Source organism: Saccopteryx bilineata, chromosome 5, assembly GCF_036850765.1.
Source record: "Saccopteryx bilineata isolate mSacBil1 chromosome 5, mSacBil1_pri_phased_curated, whole genome shotgun sequence".
Classification (NCBI taxonomy): Eukaryota; Metazoa; Chordata; class Mammalia; order Chiroptera; family Emballonuridae; genus Saccopteryx; species Saccopteryx bilineata.
The window spans coordinates 160222674-160241946 of NC_089494.1; the positions used below are offsets into that span (position 1 = coordinate 160222674).

The 19273-nt window shown below is 43.3% G+C and overlaps 1 protein-coding gene across 6 annotated transcripts in view; it reads left to right on the top strand.

The window, feature by feature from the left end:
• The window catches only part of FRMD4A (FERM domain containing 4A), a 681483-nt gene that overhangs the window by 297536 nt on the left and 364674 nt on the right, over positions 1 to 19273 (top strand). The window contains exon 1 of one of the 6 annotated variants that reach the window (XM_066279106.1): positions 9564 to 9976. The exons of 4 other annotated variants lie outside the window; for them this stretch is intronic. In XM_066279106.1, coding sequence (XP_066135203.1) covers positions 9884 to 9976 — 93 coding nt within the window. In that variant the 5' untranslated portion in view covers positions 9564 to 9883. Of the gene's footprint in view, positions 1 to 9563; positions 9977 to 19273 lie in introns of those variants that run through there. One more of the 6 variants, XM_066279104.1, reaches the window with a different exon arrangement.

Here is a 19273-nt window from a genome sequence, read left to right on the forward strand (position 1 = left end):
AACCGGGCCAGCTTCTGAGGCTCTTGCATGACCGCCTTCTTGAAGCTCCTCTTTTCCATTATTCTGAGAACTCCCTTTTTACCTCTCCTGTGATAAGTTCTTTCCTTAGAAATCATGCTCTTCTCTCTGTAGGTCTAACTTTGTTCTGTTGGAGACTGTCTTCCAGCAAACTTCTGAGAAAAGATGAGCGAGCAGTAAAATTTTAGTTCTTGAATATCTACCCTTACATTTAACTAATAACTTGTCTCATGGTTACTTGTCTGCTGTTGAAACTCAGAGCTATATTTCTATGTTTGACTCTTAAGTTCCACGTCAAAATGTTCTGGCATCAGAAGTTATTCTGTATGTCTAGAACTCCTCAGTTTCATCTCCCCAAACCTTCTTCTCCTGCTCTAGTCCTGTTACTGTAGGAAAACACTGCCCACCTCCCTCCCTCTCCATTTATCACTCCCCAACTTCTTGTGTTAAATCTCACACCACTATCCTAACTTTGGGACTTAATCATTGCTTATTTGGACAATTGCAACAATGTTATAACTGCTCCCCTATTCTCTAATACATCTTGTCTCTCCATTGTACCATTTATTCTCTATCACTTAAGCTAAAAAACATGTAGGCTAGATGGTATCACTTCCTCCCAAAATGCAACTTTTAATGAATCCTTCTTGCTCACAGAATAAGCTCTAAAATACGTTTTTATATATGTTAAGTCAGAATCTGTTCTCATTGTCATCTACTATCTCATTTAATTTTCACAGCACTCTTATCTATATTCATACTATAGACGTCTAAAATTCAAATAGAATGGAATACCCCTAAGCAAGCAGTGATAATTAGAATCCCCTGTCCATCCTCATTTAAGTCTAATGATTTGTCTGTTTAAAGAGAAATATCTAAGAGTTTGCCCATTCTGGTCACAATCTCCTACTGAGAAACCCTTTGGTATTTTTGACTTCTGAGACATTAGGAATCCTCCATGGCACACTCAAGATAAACCATAATCCCAGGATGTGAGACTTCCAGGCAGCCATCTTTCTAACAGAGCCGTGCTTTTCTTTTTTACCCTTGGGAATGTTCAGACCACGTGGCTTATCTCAGAGACCCCTGGGCAAATGGGCAGTTGTCCTTGGGAGTGACATGTTCCTGGGCAAAGGAGAGAAAGCTATCTGACAGCCCAAAAGAAAGCCATCGTCCTTTGCAGTACCCCAGGGATTAAACAAAAATGAACCATTCTCCTATTGAAGAAAATGACATGTGAAACTTTGGGGGGAAAAAAGTTAATCATTAGCCACTCAATGCTTATCTAAAACACCTGAAAATTAGAAGTTAAACCTAGTAAAAATAAAAAGTCGACATCCATTGACTGTTTTAAAATGTGTACTACATATATTCCACTAGTCCTGGGTAGCCAATACCCTGGATAAGGACATTATTTATTTTGCCATTCAAGGTGCAGTTAACAGTTTACCCTGTGCAAACTTCACTTTATAAATATGGCAAATCAATGCTTGTTATCAAAACCATCCACAACAGATAGCATGTGAGAAAGGGCTTTGCAGAGTGGTCTCAAAAGCCAAACCACATGGCCTGCCCCACACCAGGCAGCTTATTACCTACTTAATCACACAGGCATCCTAGAAGTTTTATGGATTTGTCAGGACCTGGACATGACATCACTCCTAATAGCACATGCTGAAAGCTATTCCCACCATGCAGAAGAGCCATTATCCCAGGCTGCAACCATTGATTGCCTGACTTAGCTTCCTACTGGGGAGGGCAAGTGGTGCTCTGATGGGGCAGAGCATACCAAGACCAGATGTGAAGGACCTTCGTGCAGATGAATAAAATCTTCTGTGCTGGTGAGCAGGATCTCTGCCGGCTCCCTCTTTCCATGGGTGAACAGTTGAATAACTCTGTCAGCATGCCAATGAGCCTGGTATTTGGTGTCCATGAAGCAAGGGATGTAAAGACAGAATATAGACTAATCCTCCACACAGGCTATTAATATTTTCTACTTGACATTCTCTACAGCTTGTTCATGGCCATCAAGATTGAGTAAGATCCTGAGATGTCCAATTAGAATGTGAGGTTTTCATCCAGCAAGTGCTACATTTTCTTGCTAACCTGGCAGAATGAAGGTCTGGTTTCCTTCGTAATGGGATGTATGTTTTTGCACTGATGGAGATAGAGGATCTTATGCTGGGGTAATTGATTCTCTTCTCCTAGTTACTCAAATGAAACATACTAAACAGAAAATTCAGGAATGTCCAAGAAATGCCTATTTATCCCCCTAAATATGTGACTAAGCTGGATGACCTTTAGGAAATCAGATGGATAGGACCTGGCTGGTTGGCTCAGTGGTAGTGTCAGCCTGGCATGTGGATGTCCTGGGTTCAATTCCTGGGTTCAATTCCTGGTCAGGATACACAGGAAAAGTGCTCATCTGCTTTGCCATCCTCCCCCTCTCATTTCTCTCTCTCTCTCTCTCTCTCTCTCTCTCTCTCTCTCTCTTCCCTTCCTGCAGCCATGGCTTGATTAGAGTGAGTTGGCCCTGAGCACTGAGGATGGCTCCATGGCCTCCATCTCGGGGGCTAAGAAGAGCTCCATTGCTGAGCAATGGAGCAATGCCCCAGATGGACAGAGCATCACTCCATAGGGGGCTTGCCGGGTAGATCCTGATCGGGGCACATATAGGAGTCTGTCTCTCTGCCTCCCCGCCTCTCACTGAATAAAAAAAAATCAGATGGATAAAACATGGACATCACATAAAACATGGACATCAAAATAGCACATGTACAAAATGAGACAGCTCGATGGTGAGGGCCAGGAAGGTTGTTGTTGTAATGGAGACTGCAGGAAAATAGGATACCGAATTGAGAGTGGAAACAAGCCAGTGAGAGAGAGAGAGAGAGAGAGAGAGAGAGAGAGAGAGAGAGAGAGAGAGAGAGCATGCGCGCGTGCATGTGTGCCATTTACAAAGGACTTTCACAATCATTATTTTATTCCATCCTGTTAGGTAGGTGTTCAGTAACCTTTCAGGTACAAATTCAGGTATAAGCTTTTTTCACTTCACTGCAGGCATCACCACAGAGAGGAGCCAAGTTTGAATACTATAAGAAAACTCTTCTCATGAGCAAAAGTTCCCTCATCTCCTCAATTGTTGGCCCAGTACCTGATACATAGCAGCTGTACAGGACAGTCCACTGGTTCATGGACTCTGAAGCCACTTACGGTGTCCCTGGGCAGATTGCTCCATTTCTCTTTGCCTCTGTCTTCATACTCATGTAAGGTAAATAAGAGTACCTATTTGATAAAGTGTCATAAGAATTAAATGAACCAATATATTTTAAAACCTTTAGAATATTAACTGCAATGGAATGTGCCACACAAGGAAGTTGCTATTATTTTATTAGATGCTCAGAAAAATAATTGGTGAGTGAGTGATATGGCATAGGCAATAAAATGAAACAATAAAATTGGTTTAGACAAGGGCAAGGCCAATATCATAGAGCTTGGTATTGATTACCAGAAGAGCACAGACAAGGTAATCTCAGAAGCAAGTAGTAGAGGCACTTACCCAGTCCTCCAGACCTTAACCAGCCATAATAGTCAGAAGTCAAACAAGAAAATTCAGTTGAAACTTATTTTATTTTCTTTGCCTGGTTGTTCATGGAGAACTACATATTAAATGAAACCCAGATATAGTCCAAGTAGAAAAGGGAAAGTAAAGAAGAGAAGGAAGGAAAGAAGGGAGGGAGGGAAGAAGGGAGAGGAGGAAGGCAGAAGGAAAAAAGGAAGGAAGGAGGGAGGGAAAGAAGGAAGGAAGGAAGGAAGGAAGGAAGGAAGGAAGGAAGGAAGGAAGGAAGGAAGGAAGGAAGGAAGGAAGGAAGGAAGGAAGGGGAGGGGAGGGGGAAAAAAGTAGGGAAGGGAAGGAAAAATTTATCTGTCCACCAAGCTAGCTACAGTTCTACCTACAGTCCCTTCCAAATGCCACAGGAACAGGCAAAGTCTGTGCAAAGATGGGTAATATCAACATTGCACTGTGTCGATGCAAACCTTAGTTAAAATCAAGAAAAAGCACTTGACCAGGTGGTGGCACAGTGGATAGAATGTTGGACTGGGATGCAGAGGACCCAGGTTCGAGACCCCGAGGTCACCAGTTTGAGCGCGGGCTCATCTGGTTTGAGCACAGCTCACCAGCTTGAACCCAAGGTCACTGGCTCAAGCAAGGGGTCACTCGGTCTGCTGTAGCTCCCTGCTCGAGGCACATATGAGAAAGCAATCAATGAAAAACTAAGGTGCCACAACAAAGAACTGATGCTTCTCATCTCTCTCCCTTCCTGTCTGTCCCTACCTGTCCCTCTCCCTGTCTCTGTCACAAAAAAGAAAAAAATTAAAAAATAAAATCAAGAAAAAGGTAGTGTCCTGCTCTGGTGAACTTCAGATAATGTCCTAGGCCCTGGGCATGTGAGGTCTGGTGATAAGTGTGTTGCTTGATGTTTTCATTCTTAGGGATGTTAGGTTTCATGTTTGGCCTGAATTCCGGCCACTTTTCAAACAGAAAATTATGGATGTAGGCAGTGTTTCTGTTTGCATAACCTCAGTCACAGCTTTTTCTAATGAGATGTGACATGAATTACCCAGGTTCACTGAGTTAGGAGCTCCTTTCTATACTTCCCTCCCTCCTATTCCAAGAATTGTCCAAATTGGTTAGGACTGTGTTTCCTTCATGTGCATATTTGGGTCAATCTCATCCTATTTATCCTCTCACCTGTTTCACATGGCAGTCATTGACGACTGCAATTTTCACTCAAGGCCACAGCTTTTCCAGGCCCCCTGCTCCAGTCTGGGTACTGCCCGCAGTGGGCAAGGGGTGTGTGGGCCCTCCTCCCGGGCAGCCTCAGTCAGCATGTCCAGGGGTGAGGCGGACAGGAGAAGTCAGGGCAGGAAGCTCTCTCTCCCTCTGGGACTGACAGATGTTTAGACCCACCTCTCATCATTGTGATGTACCTGCTGGGTCTTTGAAGGCCCTGCCCCCAGTTCCCTTTGCTGCAGGTTTCTCAGTGCAGTTCCCTGGAACAAGTGAGGAATCCCCTCAAGTGAGTCATCTAACATTCCTCTCTTCGCCTGGGTCCCACACACCCCCGCTCTTCCAGGTGGGTGCCCTGGGCTGTCACACATGCACTGAGTGCCTAAGAGGAACCCAGACCAAGTCTTTCAGGCAGCCACAGCTGACCCAGGACAATGGCATGGAAGTTACTCCGCACCTCCCACTCTTTCTTTCCCTTTGCTACCACCAGCTGCTTCTGCCGGTCTCTTTCTCTTTAGAAAGCTCCCCGTGCCCACTCCCCACCAAGCTCCTCAGACCCCCTATTACCAGGCCTCAGGCAAGGAACCGTGGGCTCCCGCCTCTTCCCTCCTCCTCCTCTCACAGCCTTAGAGACTCCTCTCTGAAGCTTGAGGTCAACTTAGGGCTTCAGAACTGTTCTCAGCCCCTCCATCCCAAGTCCCCTAGTGGATGTGGAAGGTGAGAATGGCTCGTACCCATTGTCTCGGGCTCTCCAATAAATTGAGAAAGAGCCCCCTTGTCACATCCTGCTAACTTTACTTGAGATGACATTAAAAGAGGCATCCACACTGTCTGTTTTCTATTGTCTTTGTTTCCTTCATGTAAGTGATATTTCACCTTTTACCAGAGAAAGAATGAAAATGAACAAAAAGAAAAGAGATTCGTTTTCTGAATGGATTCTGCCCAGCTTTTCTGGAAGGGCACTGCAGCTCACCATCTCAGCACTTCTCAACTCACTGCTCTTTGGCCCTGACCCCAGCTCAGGGTGGCTTCAGGTTGCCCCCTGACCCTGAAGCTTCATTATGGCACCTACTGTGCAGTGTGGCCGTTACCAACCCCCTTGCCCAAGCCGACATTTCTGTTCTATAGACCATTCTTCTTGTATTCTGCCAAATGAATGAAAGTGTTACAAGTGAGTGTACTTGTGCTAGTGAGTTCCACTGAGGTAAGATGTGCATACACGTGGGTTTTCAGATGGCCAAAAGGTCAGCCTCTCAAATGGTCATTTCAGGCACTAGACCAATAGTTGGAACAACACTTCAGTCTACTATGTGAGGCTTACTGTGAACAGAGCCTAGAAGTCATAATGACCAGTCCCCATGTCTGTGCCATGTACTCTGTCAGAAAATGACCCATCCTGCCCACAGCTTGTTAGTGTGCACCAGCACAGCCGGGGCCTGACTTGTGAGTCAGCACTGCCCATGCCCATGCATGCTGGCCCATTGGGGTTGGCCCTTCTCTGCACTGGAGGTGTGAATTGCTTTCTCTCTGACAGGCCCTCATCCTCAACACCCTTTTCCATGACTGTGCCATTCATGACCAAGAATACCCATTTGACTTGATAGATCTTGCTTTGGTGTCTCAAGACCATTGATTTTTCTGAAATATGGTTCAATTGATTCCTATGCATTTTTGTTTCAGAGTTTAAATATAAACATTTTCATTGAGATGGGAAGGAAACATTCAAAACAAACAACCCAAAAACTTCACTGCCTTTGAGTGTTCCAAAAGGCATCAAAGGCAGCAGCTTCAGGGGCTCCGGGACAGAAGTGTATCCTCTCTGCCTGACCTCCCCAGGGTTCATTGGCACCTGTCCCGGCCCCATTGGTCCATCTGTCCCGTGCCCCTTGCACAGTTCTCTGGATGCACAGGGGACCCCCCATCCACCACCCTGGCAGAAACATGCTCTTGCTAAGTTAGTTTTTGGCTTCCTCTCCAATTTCTGTGGGCTCCTTCCTCTTCCATCACCTGTGTGTAACTCGAACAGACATCAAAGACTCCACACTTGCTAAATCTAATACTATTTCCTGTCTGAAATTATCTTTTTTTTTTTTTTTTAATTACAGAGATTATTTTCACTTTCCTAATGGGCCCTTGGATATATCTCCTTTCTGGATTTACAACCTGATGTAATCTGATCAAGTCCTCTGTGACATATGAGGGTATAAAGGACCATACCAGGCCTTGAAATCAAATAGATTGACCTTGGTTTTCACCTTGGCTTTGACAATTCTGTGTTATCTTAGTCAACTTTTCAAACCTCCCTCAGCTTCAGTTTCATCACCTGTAAAATATAGATAATAAAACTCAGTTCTGCCATTGAGACAGCTTTACTGAACTTCCACATGTTGCTTGGCAAGTACTGGGTACTCAGTAAACATTAAGTTCCCTTACCTCTCCTGAAGTGGTCATATGCACTAAGGTATGTGTGCATATCCCCTCCAGGGTAACATGTTTGTATGATAGCAATGGCCTTCTAGAAATAAATACTTAAGACTTAATAATTAATTTTAAATATATAAATCTCAAACACCCACGATCAGAAAGATAGTCTTGGACAAGCTGACCTCTGAGAGCCTTCCAATCTCTCTGAGGGGGTGGCTACCTACCCTGTGAGGACTGGGGAGAGCTCTGAGCCACCTTCTCCTCTCCATTCGCTGGGAGGAGGTGCTGGTGCTGACATGAGAAATGATCATGCTTCCTGTCCCCGAGGCGAATGAAATGTGTGGGCCTCAAATGTGTGGGAGTCTGGCCCAGGATTATTTTTGTTTCCATTAACATTCTCTTCTATATGTATTTTAACCTTAATCAATTGCATATGTTTTTGCTTTATTTGCACTTAGTTCATCAAAGTGTCCTTTATGATCTGAACTATGCAATGACTCCTTAAGCTCTTCGGTGAAATGCTCATTAATACCCCTGGGAAACAGGAAGTTGTATTTAGTCAAATATAAATAAAGCCAGCTCCCAGGGGCTTTGCCCTCGCCTGGGTCAGGAAGGAGACAGGGACTTCTCAGTTGATCTGATCCATTGCCCCCTCTCCAACTGCACGAGACGGAAAAATTCCCAAGACTCCAGACAAATAAATGCTTTGAAAATGTGCCTGTCCTTTGTTCAACACTGTTACGTAGTGAAGCGGAGTTTTATAAAGGAAAGAGATTCTACTGATTTGGCCAAATAATTGGGCATCCTTCCAGATTTATTTCCACCCCCAAATAAATTGAAACCAGGCTGTGCAGGAAGGAAGTGAGAAATAGGAGAAAAGGTAGGAAGCCTGAACTACCTCCCTGAAGACACTTGCCGGTCCGGTCCTGCCGCAGAGCTCTCCACCCTTCCCTGTCGCTCCCTTCTCTCTCACCCTCTAACTCTCCCACTGCACATATGGAACCAATTACGAACAAAGCCCGATTGTTTTATATTTGGTATTTCCCACATCAACTTGATGCTTTCTTTAACTGCCTCTTAATGTGTGTCTGCGCTGGGTGACCAGACCCGCGTTTCCAGCCTGCCCGCCCCTGCCCCCACCCAGACCCTCCTTCTCAGAGCCTTTTTCCTGATTCATTTTATAGCTGTATAAAATTCCACTCCTTCCCTTCACAACCCACCCCCACTTCCTATTAGATTCTTTGAATAAACAGAACGTTCTTTTCCATCGTTTTCAATAAACTGCTCTGTAGAGAGTAAATATAAGCTGGTTCCCAAAGTATATGAGCGATATCAGGTTAACACCCCAAAGCATGGGAAAATTGCAAAGGAAATGGCATCTCTTCCATAAAACCCAGAGCAGAGAAGAGCAGTGGATGTAAGAAATATGCTTAAAAACAGAAGACTAAAATACCTCCAGTCCTGAAAGCCCCCTACTTATTTTTCTTTATAGTAATTGTCTCTGCAACAGGAGTAATCAGCTTCAGGGAAGAGTAGCAATTGGGGGGGGGGCAAGTAAACAGTTTATCAGTTACACAATATTACAAAAAGTTAAAATTTTAGACCTTCAGATAACCTAAGAAGATCACCTGATATGAAATTATACAATAAGATTAGAAAATAATAGGCAAATGTGATGGGGCAGTGTGAGCTTGGACAGATTGTTTTCAGGGCCTTGTATCATCAAACATAACTCCTTTACGTTTACTGACACACAGAAAAATAACTGTTCTATGACAGACATTTAAATGAGGAGGTGCCAAATGCAAGTAGCTTGTAGTTGATTCATCTGAACCACATGATACAAACATTTTTCTCCTTCTCTCACACTTTCTCTTTGTGGGCTGCATTCACATTTATAATTAATTGTATTTATTTTCTATGCGTTGGAAAGCAGGAGGAAAAAAGCAGATATGATTGTCTGACTCTCAGGGTTATACGTATAATCTATGACTACCAAGAGGGACCCTCCCCCCAAGTCCCCAGAGTGCTATGTATGTCACTGGTCTTCAAATATTTTTTCCTGTGTTGGGAAGAGAGTGAAATCAGAACACAGGATTTGACCGTAATCTCCGCACCAGATGGTGATGTTCCAAATAGTCTTTTTAAGGTGAGCATGTGACCTGCTGTACAGCCGAGGGGCTCCAGCATCACGTGATAGAATAAATAATACGTCTGAGAGAGCTCTGATTAGACGACTGACCTGGTTACCATCTGAAGCCATGAGAAACAAAGTTGACGTTTCTGGATCACTCTCCCCAGAAGCGTTACTTGCCCACCTCTGGGACATACAGCCTCACGGAGGGACAGACCCACAGGGACAGACCGGAGGGAGCTAAAGCTACGCTGCTAAGAGTGCATGTACTCAACTTGCATAACTTGGGCTCTTTTTCTTCTTCCCCATCCCCCACCTTCTTACAAACCACATCTTGACTCATATGGTCAAAAGAAAAACTCTTTCAGTTATTTGATATTTGGAAAACCTCCAGGAGACCATAACTTTGTTTTGAGGAAGCCTCTGTCTCTCCCTTTGCTGGGAACTCGCTCCTGCATGCGCGCGCGCGCAAACACACACACTCACACACACACTCACACACACAGCTCTACACCATGGTGGTTCAGGCTGCAGTGGCTCCGAATAGATCCCAAAGACTTTTACTGAAAATTCCTTATGGATCTCTGAGAAGACGCAGCGTGGAGAGGGTAAGCGACCCAGCCGGCTGTTTGTTTTCACCCAGCAATTGCTCCAAAGAAAGGGTGATGTTTGATTTCATTGTATATAACCTCTCTCTGCTAGTTCTGTTTTCCTGAAAAATTCAAATTCCTGGGGTTGTCGAATACTAAGTCATATGTAATTTTTTTCATAATAGAAAATGGTAATGATTTGAAACAAAAATTTTTGTCAGCTATGCATGTGAGGTGGGGGGGTGCATTAGAGATTAAGGAAGGACAAGATTGGGTGGGGGGTGCCCCCTGTAATGGATATGAAAGATGTGAGTGCTTGTGGAGGAAAGCATCTGATGTGCTGCAGGGGCTGTGAAACCCGTTCTCTTCTGTGTTTAGTGAAACAGATCCGTTAGTGCAGCAGGCTGCAAATTTCCTTTCTGGGTGACAGCGTCTTCAAAGGGGCTAATGATGACGTTAAAGGAGTTGTGACACCTTGAGGATTTAAGTTATACACCTGGTTGGTTAAAATCACCTCTGTTGTTTTGTTGTTTGTTACTATTGTTTCAAATACCTTGCTATCCTTTTGGTTTTTGTGGGGGCTTTTTGTTGTTTTTGTTTGATTGTTTTTTATTAACATAGATTTTGGCTCAAAATTACTGTTAATTTTCTGAAGGCATACTTACTTTACCGTAGCCCCTGGCAGAGAAGCTCTTGTAAAACAATACCAAGAATATTTACTTCTCTGGAGTGGCAGATGCAGTTTGGGTGATGACTGTAGTTAATGCAAAGCTAGTTGTCCTCGAAATGCTGGGCTCCTTTGTGTGGGGACAGTGCCTACACTCATGTAGAGGTGGAATCGTTGGTAGGTCTCAGAAACCCCCAGAGCCCCTGTTTGAATCGTGGCAGGCCCCTTTGTGTGGGGACAGTGCCTACACTCATGTAGAGGTGGAATCGTTGGTCGGTCTCAGAAACCCCCAGAGCCCCTGTTTGAATCATGGCAGGCCCCTTTGTGAGCTCTGGACGTCTACTTAGATGCTTTAGGTCTAATTTGAGATCAACAAGGCAAGGGGCTCTCTTGATCGATAACAACCTGCCACATTTTATAAAGGGGAACGGTGTTTAATTTAAGTAACTTTTTCCAGGTTTGTATACTTACTACTCAGTGACTTGTAAATTTAAGGAAAGAATAATTAAAGCTTTAAAAATATGGAAGGGCTATCTAGACTTTTAAGAAGAGTTGATTTCCTGACTTTTGATGAGTTATATTTATTTCCGCCATTTGAGTAACAATGAAAAAAAACATAACTTCTTGTTCTGGTTATGTGTAGGTCTTTAGAGTAAGACATCTCTCTTGTGCTCAATATCAGGGTCATCAGCTTGTATGTATTCAGTGCCTACTGTGCAGTTCCTTTTATACCAGGGGCTTTAGAGCATAGGACCAACAGTTATTGCAAAAGTTATAAATTTCTCAGGTTTATGTTGAATGTGATTTTAAGCTCTGGTGAAAATGTTTTGATCTGTATGGTAACTAAGGTTATTTAATAGATTCTGTTCACAAACACTAGCTTGGAAACATGAATTGTATACACTGGAGTTGTATCTCATGGCAATACTAATGAAAGAGTTACCCTACATACACACACACACACACAAAAATCCACAGTAACCTGGAAACCTTCATTTAAGCATTATAATTTCCAGCTGAAAGTTTAATAAATCAAGATGTATGCAGTTACCATTTCTGTTATTCATTGTTCACCAATTTTTGAAAAACTGACAATATATGAACACAGTGTCACGTATAAAATACAGAGACCTGGTTTTTGCCCTTGGGAACAAGCCAATGTTGCCCAGGGTTTAGAAGCCTGACCTGAAAGCTCTGGGCCCTTAGGAGAAGCACGCCCATCATTGGAGCATCAGACACGCTATTACTGTCTATTGCTAGATGGAAGCAGTGTGGCTGGGACCCCAGGGACATTACTCACAACGAAAGTGTCCTGTGTTTCTATGAGCCCACCATCCCATCCTCTCCCACAAGGGGGAGAGAGACTAATTAGAATATATGATGTCATGTCAGTTACAATTGGATGTTTTATATTGTTGCTGATTTTATGACAATATTCAGGATCAGTCTTATGTTTATATAAAAAGAGGGCAGGAAAGGTAAGAAATGGCATCTGCTTTAAGGGAAGACACTGAGGACCAGCTTTCTAATCTGGGGACTCCCTGCACTCATAGCAATGGCAGCTTTTTCAGTTACATGAGCAGCCTGAAGGCTGACAATCACTGGAGTTGTCTCGCGCTATTTAGTGATGCCAAGGCTTCGCGTTTCTATAACACCTTTATACCGGTGCGCCTTCTTATCCATCACCTTACTTTACCATCATGAATCATTTACACAGAGAATGGGATTACTGTATTACTTTTGTCATGTTTGAACAGGGAAACCAAGGCATGGAGAGACTTAATCTCTCTGGGACATACAGCCAATGACAGAGCAGGGCCAAAATTAGGTACTGGGCCATTTAGCCTATGTTCCATCACTTTGCTCTCTGGTGTGCTTTGATATTGCAGTGTGGCCCTGAGAAATTGGTTACAGCCCACCTGCCACCAGAACTTCACATGCAAGGGAATATGGCAGACTTACAAAGGCAGAGATGCTACCAACTGGGAGAATAACTGATGATTTCTAGGGCACTGGCAATTGTTTCTGTTTTCCAACTGCCTGGGCATTGAGTTGAAAGAGAAGAAATGCACCTTTTTAAGGATGCTAAGATATTCATCAAATCCGGATTACAAGCCTTGGCCGGTTGGCTCAGCTGTAGAGCGTCGGCCTGGCGTGCGGGGGACCCGGGTTCGATTCCTGGCCAGGGCACATAGGAGAAGTGCCCATTTGCTTCTCCACCCCCACCCCCTCCTTCCTCTCTGTCTCTCTCTTCCCCTCCCGCAGCCAAGGCTCCATTGGAGCAAAGATGGCCCGGGCGCTGGGGATGGCTCCTTGGCCTCTGCCCCAGGCGCTAGAGTGGCTCTGGTCACGGCAGAGCGTCGCCCCTGGTGGGCGTGCCGGGTGGATCCTGGTCGGGCGCATGCGGGAGTCTTTCTGACTGTCTCTCCCTGTTTCCAGCTTCAGAAAAATACAAAAAAAAAAAAAAAAATCCGGATTACAGACACCCTCGCTGAGGCTAGGAGGCAGGTTCTTTTTCACATGTTTTCACAGACTTCCATGAGTCCATCCCAATGCCAGGCATGGCAAAAAACAGAAAAAAATATATAAGATGCTAAGTTTGGTAAAACAGGGGAGATTAGGGTTACAGGTTTATATAAAAAGAACAATTTTAAGTCAGTATAATAAGACTTTAATTCAGCTATATAAGAAATGAAGACGTCTGACCAGGCAGTGGCGCAGTGGATAGAGCGTCGGACTGGGATGCGGAAAGACCCAGGTTCGAGACCCCGAGGTCGCCAGCTTGACGTGGGTTCATCTAGCTTGAGCAAAGCTCACCAGCTTGGACCCAAGGGGTTACTCAGTCCGCTGAAGGCCCGCGGTCAAGGCACATATGAGAAAGCAATCAATAAACTAAGATGTCGCAACAAAAAACTAATGATTGATGCTTCTCATCTCTCTCTGTTCCTGTCTGTCCCTATCTATCCCTCTCTCTATCTCTGTAAATAAAAAATTAAAATTAAAAAAAAAGTTATAAAAAAAAGGAAATGAAGACAATTTAGGTGTTCCAGGGAGCAGCAGGGAAGGGCGGAAAGGTTTGCAGCCACACTGTCCCTAACTAATTATCATGTGGAACTGACAAAGTGGCCCAGGTTTTCTCAGCCTCGGTTTCTTCACCTGCATTAATGAATATTTATTTTCATATGTTAAAGATTTAAGATACTATATGTAAGAATCTAACATGATACCTGGCATATAGAAATCAATCATTGATGAAAGGCCTTTTTTTTTAAGTTTGCTTGTCTTTGAGTGAAAAACCACTTGAATTGTGTATTTAATAACTGATGGCCTTTTACACACATTCTTAGTCATACCTCACTGTCACCCAGGGCGGTCCTGGAGGGATATTCACGCGAAAGAGCCAAAACAGTTGTTACTTCCTGGAAATAAATGCCCTTTTCTAGACTCTCAATCGTATGTAAGACACATGGAAAACAAAGTGTTTCTAACTCTTTGCACACCTATGCCAATAATTAAACCTGCTCAAGCCCACTATTTCCATAGGCTCACCTACCTCTAAAGCCAGATGTTTTCACTCCAAAGGTAAAACTGAACTTCATGGAAAATTCTAATGAATGAAAGAACATAACATATAAATGAGTGAAGGAAAGGCAAATGTGGACATTTTTTTCTGGCAGTTTGCCTTGGAGCAGGGGTGAATGCTTTATTAAGTTACTAGGATCCTACGATCTGAGGAAATAGTTTCATGTTGGTAATTACTGTTACAGGACCAAAACCTAAGTGAGCAAAGCTCAATGTGGCCCAGCCTGTGCTGTTTGGAGCAGTGTTTTTCAGCCACTGGTCTGCAGATTGGCCCACCAGAAATTTCGTGCCAGTACGTGAAAGAGTAACCACTCTGATGTGGTATGAAGATTGTAGACTCAATGATCTTAGTCAAATTCACTTATGCTTAGGCTGATTTCTGTCTTAGTGGTTCCTGAAATAATTCTCCTATTTTCACCTGTCCACAGGTGTAAAAATGTTGAAAACCACTGGTTTCAACATTTAGTGCATTCACTTAATAAGGATGCTTGTCTCCCCATTGTTTTATCCTCTCTACCATCCAGACCTATATATCCTAACTCCTGTGCTCTTCCTTGCCTCAGGGCCTTTGCACAGGCTTTTGTCAAATTGACATACACTGCCTTCTTCCCTCACCTTTTTAACTTTCTATTCACCCTTCTTCAGTCTAATGGTAACATCCTGTGGAAGCCTTTCCAGGGTCCCCATCCCCTCCCCAAAGAGCTCTTCCTTCTGACTCCTACAGCCCTCTGCATTTCCCATATAAGAGCACAGGTCACACTGTATTGAATCCTCCTCCCTCCATCCTGTTTCCATCACGTCCATCCTCTACATGACGACAAGCTCTGAGAGCAGGGAGTGCATCTTGGACTCTCGTTAGAAACAGGAGTGTTATAGATATTCACTAGATGAGAAAATGAATGAAATTTGAAAGTTCTTATAAATTGTCTTTAGTGAGAAAATTTGGGAAGAGGACCAGAGTTACAATATTAACAGAAACAACCTCACTTCTTATGTTAAATTACCATGAGCCCCATTATTGCTGGTGGAAAATGTGTCCACTTTTACATGTTAATACAAACAGAGGAGATTCATACTCTTCTCCTATGTATTTTGAACTCTAAGTCCATACCATAAATCTTGTAGTCATTCAAAGGGTGTGCACACACAAATGACCAGACTCAGATGATACGTCTCTTCAGACTAAATGTAAATTTAACATTTCTGTTGGGAAAAAAAGAAACAAGAAAGCATTCTCTTTTACCACAATTATTTGAATATTTGAGTAAAAGGGTTGTTTTTGTTTGTTTTTTGTCTTGGAAAAATTGAAGTGGTGTGATATTTCTGGGAGCAGTATTTTTAACACAGTATAAATTAAATTTTTTTGCACCCACGTTATTCATTATTTGATGTGTTACTCCAGGTTGACATATTGCCAGTCTATAATTTTGCAAATCATTACATTATCACAGCTGCTAAACTAGCTAACTTAAGAATTCAGAATACAACAGAATCTCTATAGTTAAGTGTGTCGTGCTTACATTCTGAATGTAATCATGCAGGCAAGTGTAAGACTATCAAAAACATATACAGCAGACGGCTTTTAGTGAATATTTATTACCATTGAAAGCAGACGGCCAAGAAACTGTTAACAGATCAGGGTAGTCACACATATTATTATCCAACCCCCTCATCCCGCATAGGGTTTTGTTTCTTCTATAAATACACACCTCTCTGGAGAATAAAGAACATGAAATCTCAGGGACTCTGGTTCACAAGCTGCACTGAAGACCATTTTGTCCATGTTGTTTAGTCTGATACAGTTTTAAGTGACCTCAGCTTGGTGAACCAACATTGATTTCATTTCTGACAGCAGCTTATGTCAAGTTAAACCAATGACTTTCATCTTGGCCAGAATGAGATTGGATGGTGGAAAGGCTGTTCCTACTGCTTCCGCTACAGACGTTTTATTCGTCATGCTCAGAGGCAGATTTAATGGCAGGCACACTGGGCCCCAACTTCTGAAGGGCCTGGCAAAACCCCAACTTTGCACTTCTTTTCTAATGTAAGGGGCCCAATAATTTTTTCTGTGCCTGAGGCCTCAACTGACCTTAATCCACCTCTGGCCATGCTGGTGTGGAAAGCAGAACTGGAACTCTCTTCCAATGATCAGGACCCCCAAGAGTGTCACCGTCCTGCACCAAAGGGTGGATATTGTGCTTAATGTAAAACCAGATGATAGTTTCTCTATTTAGACTACTCCTCCCCAAGTCCTGACTACTTCTTGGGACTCTCACTAGCATCATAGGTCAAATTCCATGGCTCACCCTAAAGGAGTGCTTCTCTATCTTGGTTTCACATCAGAAGCACCTGAGGAGCCTTAGCAATCCCAATGCCCAGGCTGTCTGCCAGACCAATGCATGTTAGAATCTTTGGAGAGGGGACCCACACATCAGTATTTGAGCCCCCCAATGATTCTAATGTGCAACCATATTGAGAACCTCTGCTCAAATGCTAGCTTAAGAAGAATTAGCTAGTTCCTGTGCGTTCTTGTGTCTTCACATGAAAAAGAAAGAAATAGGTCGATTATGTTGGATTTTTTAGTCAAAAGTGCTATTCCCAATAGGGGAAAAAAACACTTTTAAGCTCCTTGCAAGTTGGGTCCATAATCCTGAGACATCCTATGCAGTAACCAGCACATTGAGATCATTTTCTGGATGATTAAACTCAGCCTTCTAAAGTTGGAGAGGCTAGTATCATGCAGGACTGCCAGTCAGTTTGAAATCAGAAATATCCAGCCCAGCTCCTCCTGCACAGCTCTTCTCCATTGGCGTATGGACAAAGCCCCTTCCAGGTTTCTCCACATGCCATCTTGCAGCTATGTTCACAAAACCAATCACATATTCTTAGAACACTTTCTGTAGGTGTTTTGAAATCAGACTGCTTATAAATTGCTGTAGCAGAATGAATACTATCCACCTGTGTAACATAAGAGTTTCTTTGAGCACATAGTTGAAAAGAATCCACTTTCACTTGTGTTGTTTCATCAGCATGCCTCTGAGAACAATATTATCTTATGTGCATGAAACAATATAGAAGAAACTATGGCCATGGGTCTTTGTTTTCTAATCTGGGAGTGGATGAACCACATCTGTGAATTTTTTCAATCTTTTGTTTTCTCTTTTCAAGTCACTTAATAACTAACTACCTCAGAGGATGTGGTCAGTTTTTCTAATACTCCCCACAACCTAAAACAATGTCTGGCATATATAGGTATATACATACATATGGTCATAAACTCAAACCTTTTTTGTGTGTGTGTGTGTGTATTTTTCTGAAGTTGGAAATGGAGAGGCAGTCAGATAGACTCCCACATGCGCCTGACCGGGATCCACCTGGCATGCCCACCAGGGGGCGATGCTCTGCTCATCTAGGACGTTGCTCTGTTGCAACCAGAGCCATTCTAGTGCCTGAGGCAGAGGCCATGGAGCCATCCTCAGCGCCCAGGCCAACTTTGCTCCAATGGAGCTTTGGCTGTGGGAGGGGAAGAGAGAGACAGAGAGGAAGGAGAGGGGGAGGGGTTGAGAAGCAGATGGGAGCTTCTCCTGTGTGCCCTGGCTGGGAATCAAACCCAGGACTCCTGCATGCCAGGCCGATGCTCTACCACTGAGCCAACCGGCCAGGGCCCATAAACTCAAACCTTTAATCAAACAGAACTGTCACCTGAAGGGTAGGGTTGCCAAGTGCCTGTCTTTCTTATTAAGATGAATATTTGTGTCAAGCTCAGTCTTAACAAAGTGACTTATTTAGGGATGCTAGTTTTGGGGGGGGTTAGTTTATAAAAAGTAAAGTTGGCATACAATATTATATTGGCTTCTGGTGTACAACATAGTTATTTAACATTTATATACCTTATGACGTGAGAATGCCAGTTATTTGCGGAGAACTTGATTATGAAAAACTTCTTGAAATCTGAAAACACAATTTACACTTGTGATTTCAGGAGCAGCCCTTTTCCTTCCCAATCAGAATCTGTATGTGGATATTTTGAGATAGTCTATAAATATGCCTCTGATGATTTTCCGCCATTACTGACTGACTTTTTTCAAAAATGCCAGGGTCACATTTGCACAAGGATAAATTACTTACGAATGGTCACACCAGTCTCTCCATTAGAACATTGGAAAACCAATAAAGCTTACAAGTATACTGATTATTTCTGGAGTGTGTGGTCTGAGTTCAATCAAATAAAACCAGTCTCAGAACATAAATACCATGGGGGATGTAATATCTAGAACCCAACAACCTATTCATTAACTCCATAAATTTTTATTTAGTACCTCCTACATGTCAAGCAGTGTTCTAGGCCCAAGGGATAGAGTGAAGTAACTGCTCTCATGATAAGGTTTCTAAAGGCAAATATAGCAAGATAAGATAAAAGGGGAGATGAGGTGTGCCACATTGGTATATAATGTGGCTCTCTGTTAAGATGATGGTTGAGGAAAGACATGAAGGAATAAGGCAGTAAGCCAGGCAGCCATTTGGGGAAAGTCAGTCCAGACAGAGGAAACCACAGCACAAAGGTATAATGCTAGAGCGCCCTTGGGGATGTGAGGACAAGCAAGGGGGTAACCAAGGCTGGCGTACTGTGAAGGGGATTGCTAATTGTGATGAGACATGATGATGGTTTGGGCCAGATGATGCACTGGAGGCAGTGAGAAATGGGTAGAGAGAAGATGGAGTTGACAGGATTGGCAGATGGGCTGGGTGGGGAGTGAGAGAAGAAGCGAGGAGTCAAGAATGACTCCTGACCAACTGCAGACTGGCACTGACATGAAGAGGGGAAATCCTGCAGGAGCAGCGGGTTGGGGTGACAGACGGGACTGGGGAGATAAAGAACTCTGTTTGGATGTGTTAAACTTGAGATAACGATTAAAAACTCAAATGGAGGACATTAAAAATGTAAGTTTTGTATTTAGGCAAGAGGTCTGGAGTGGAGATATGAACGTGGATGTTAATTGGGAGTGTACTGGAGTCAGCTTCTCCAGTCTTACAAAAACCGATCACATGGCCCTGGCCAGCTGGCT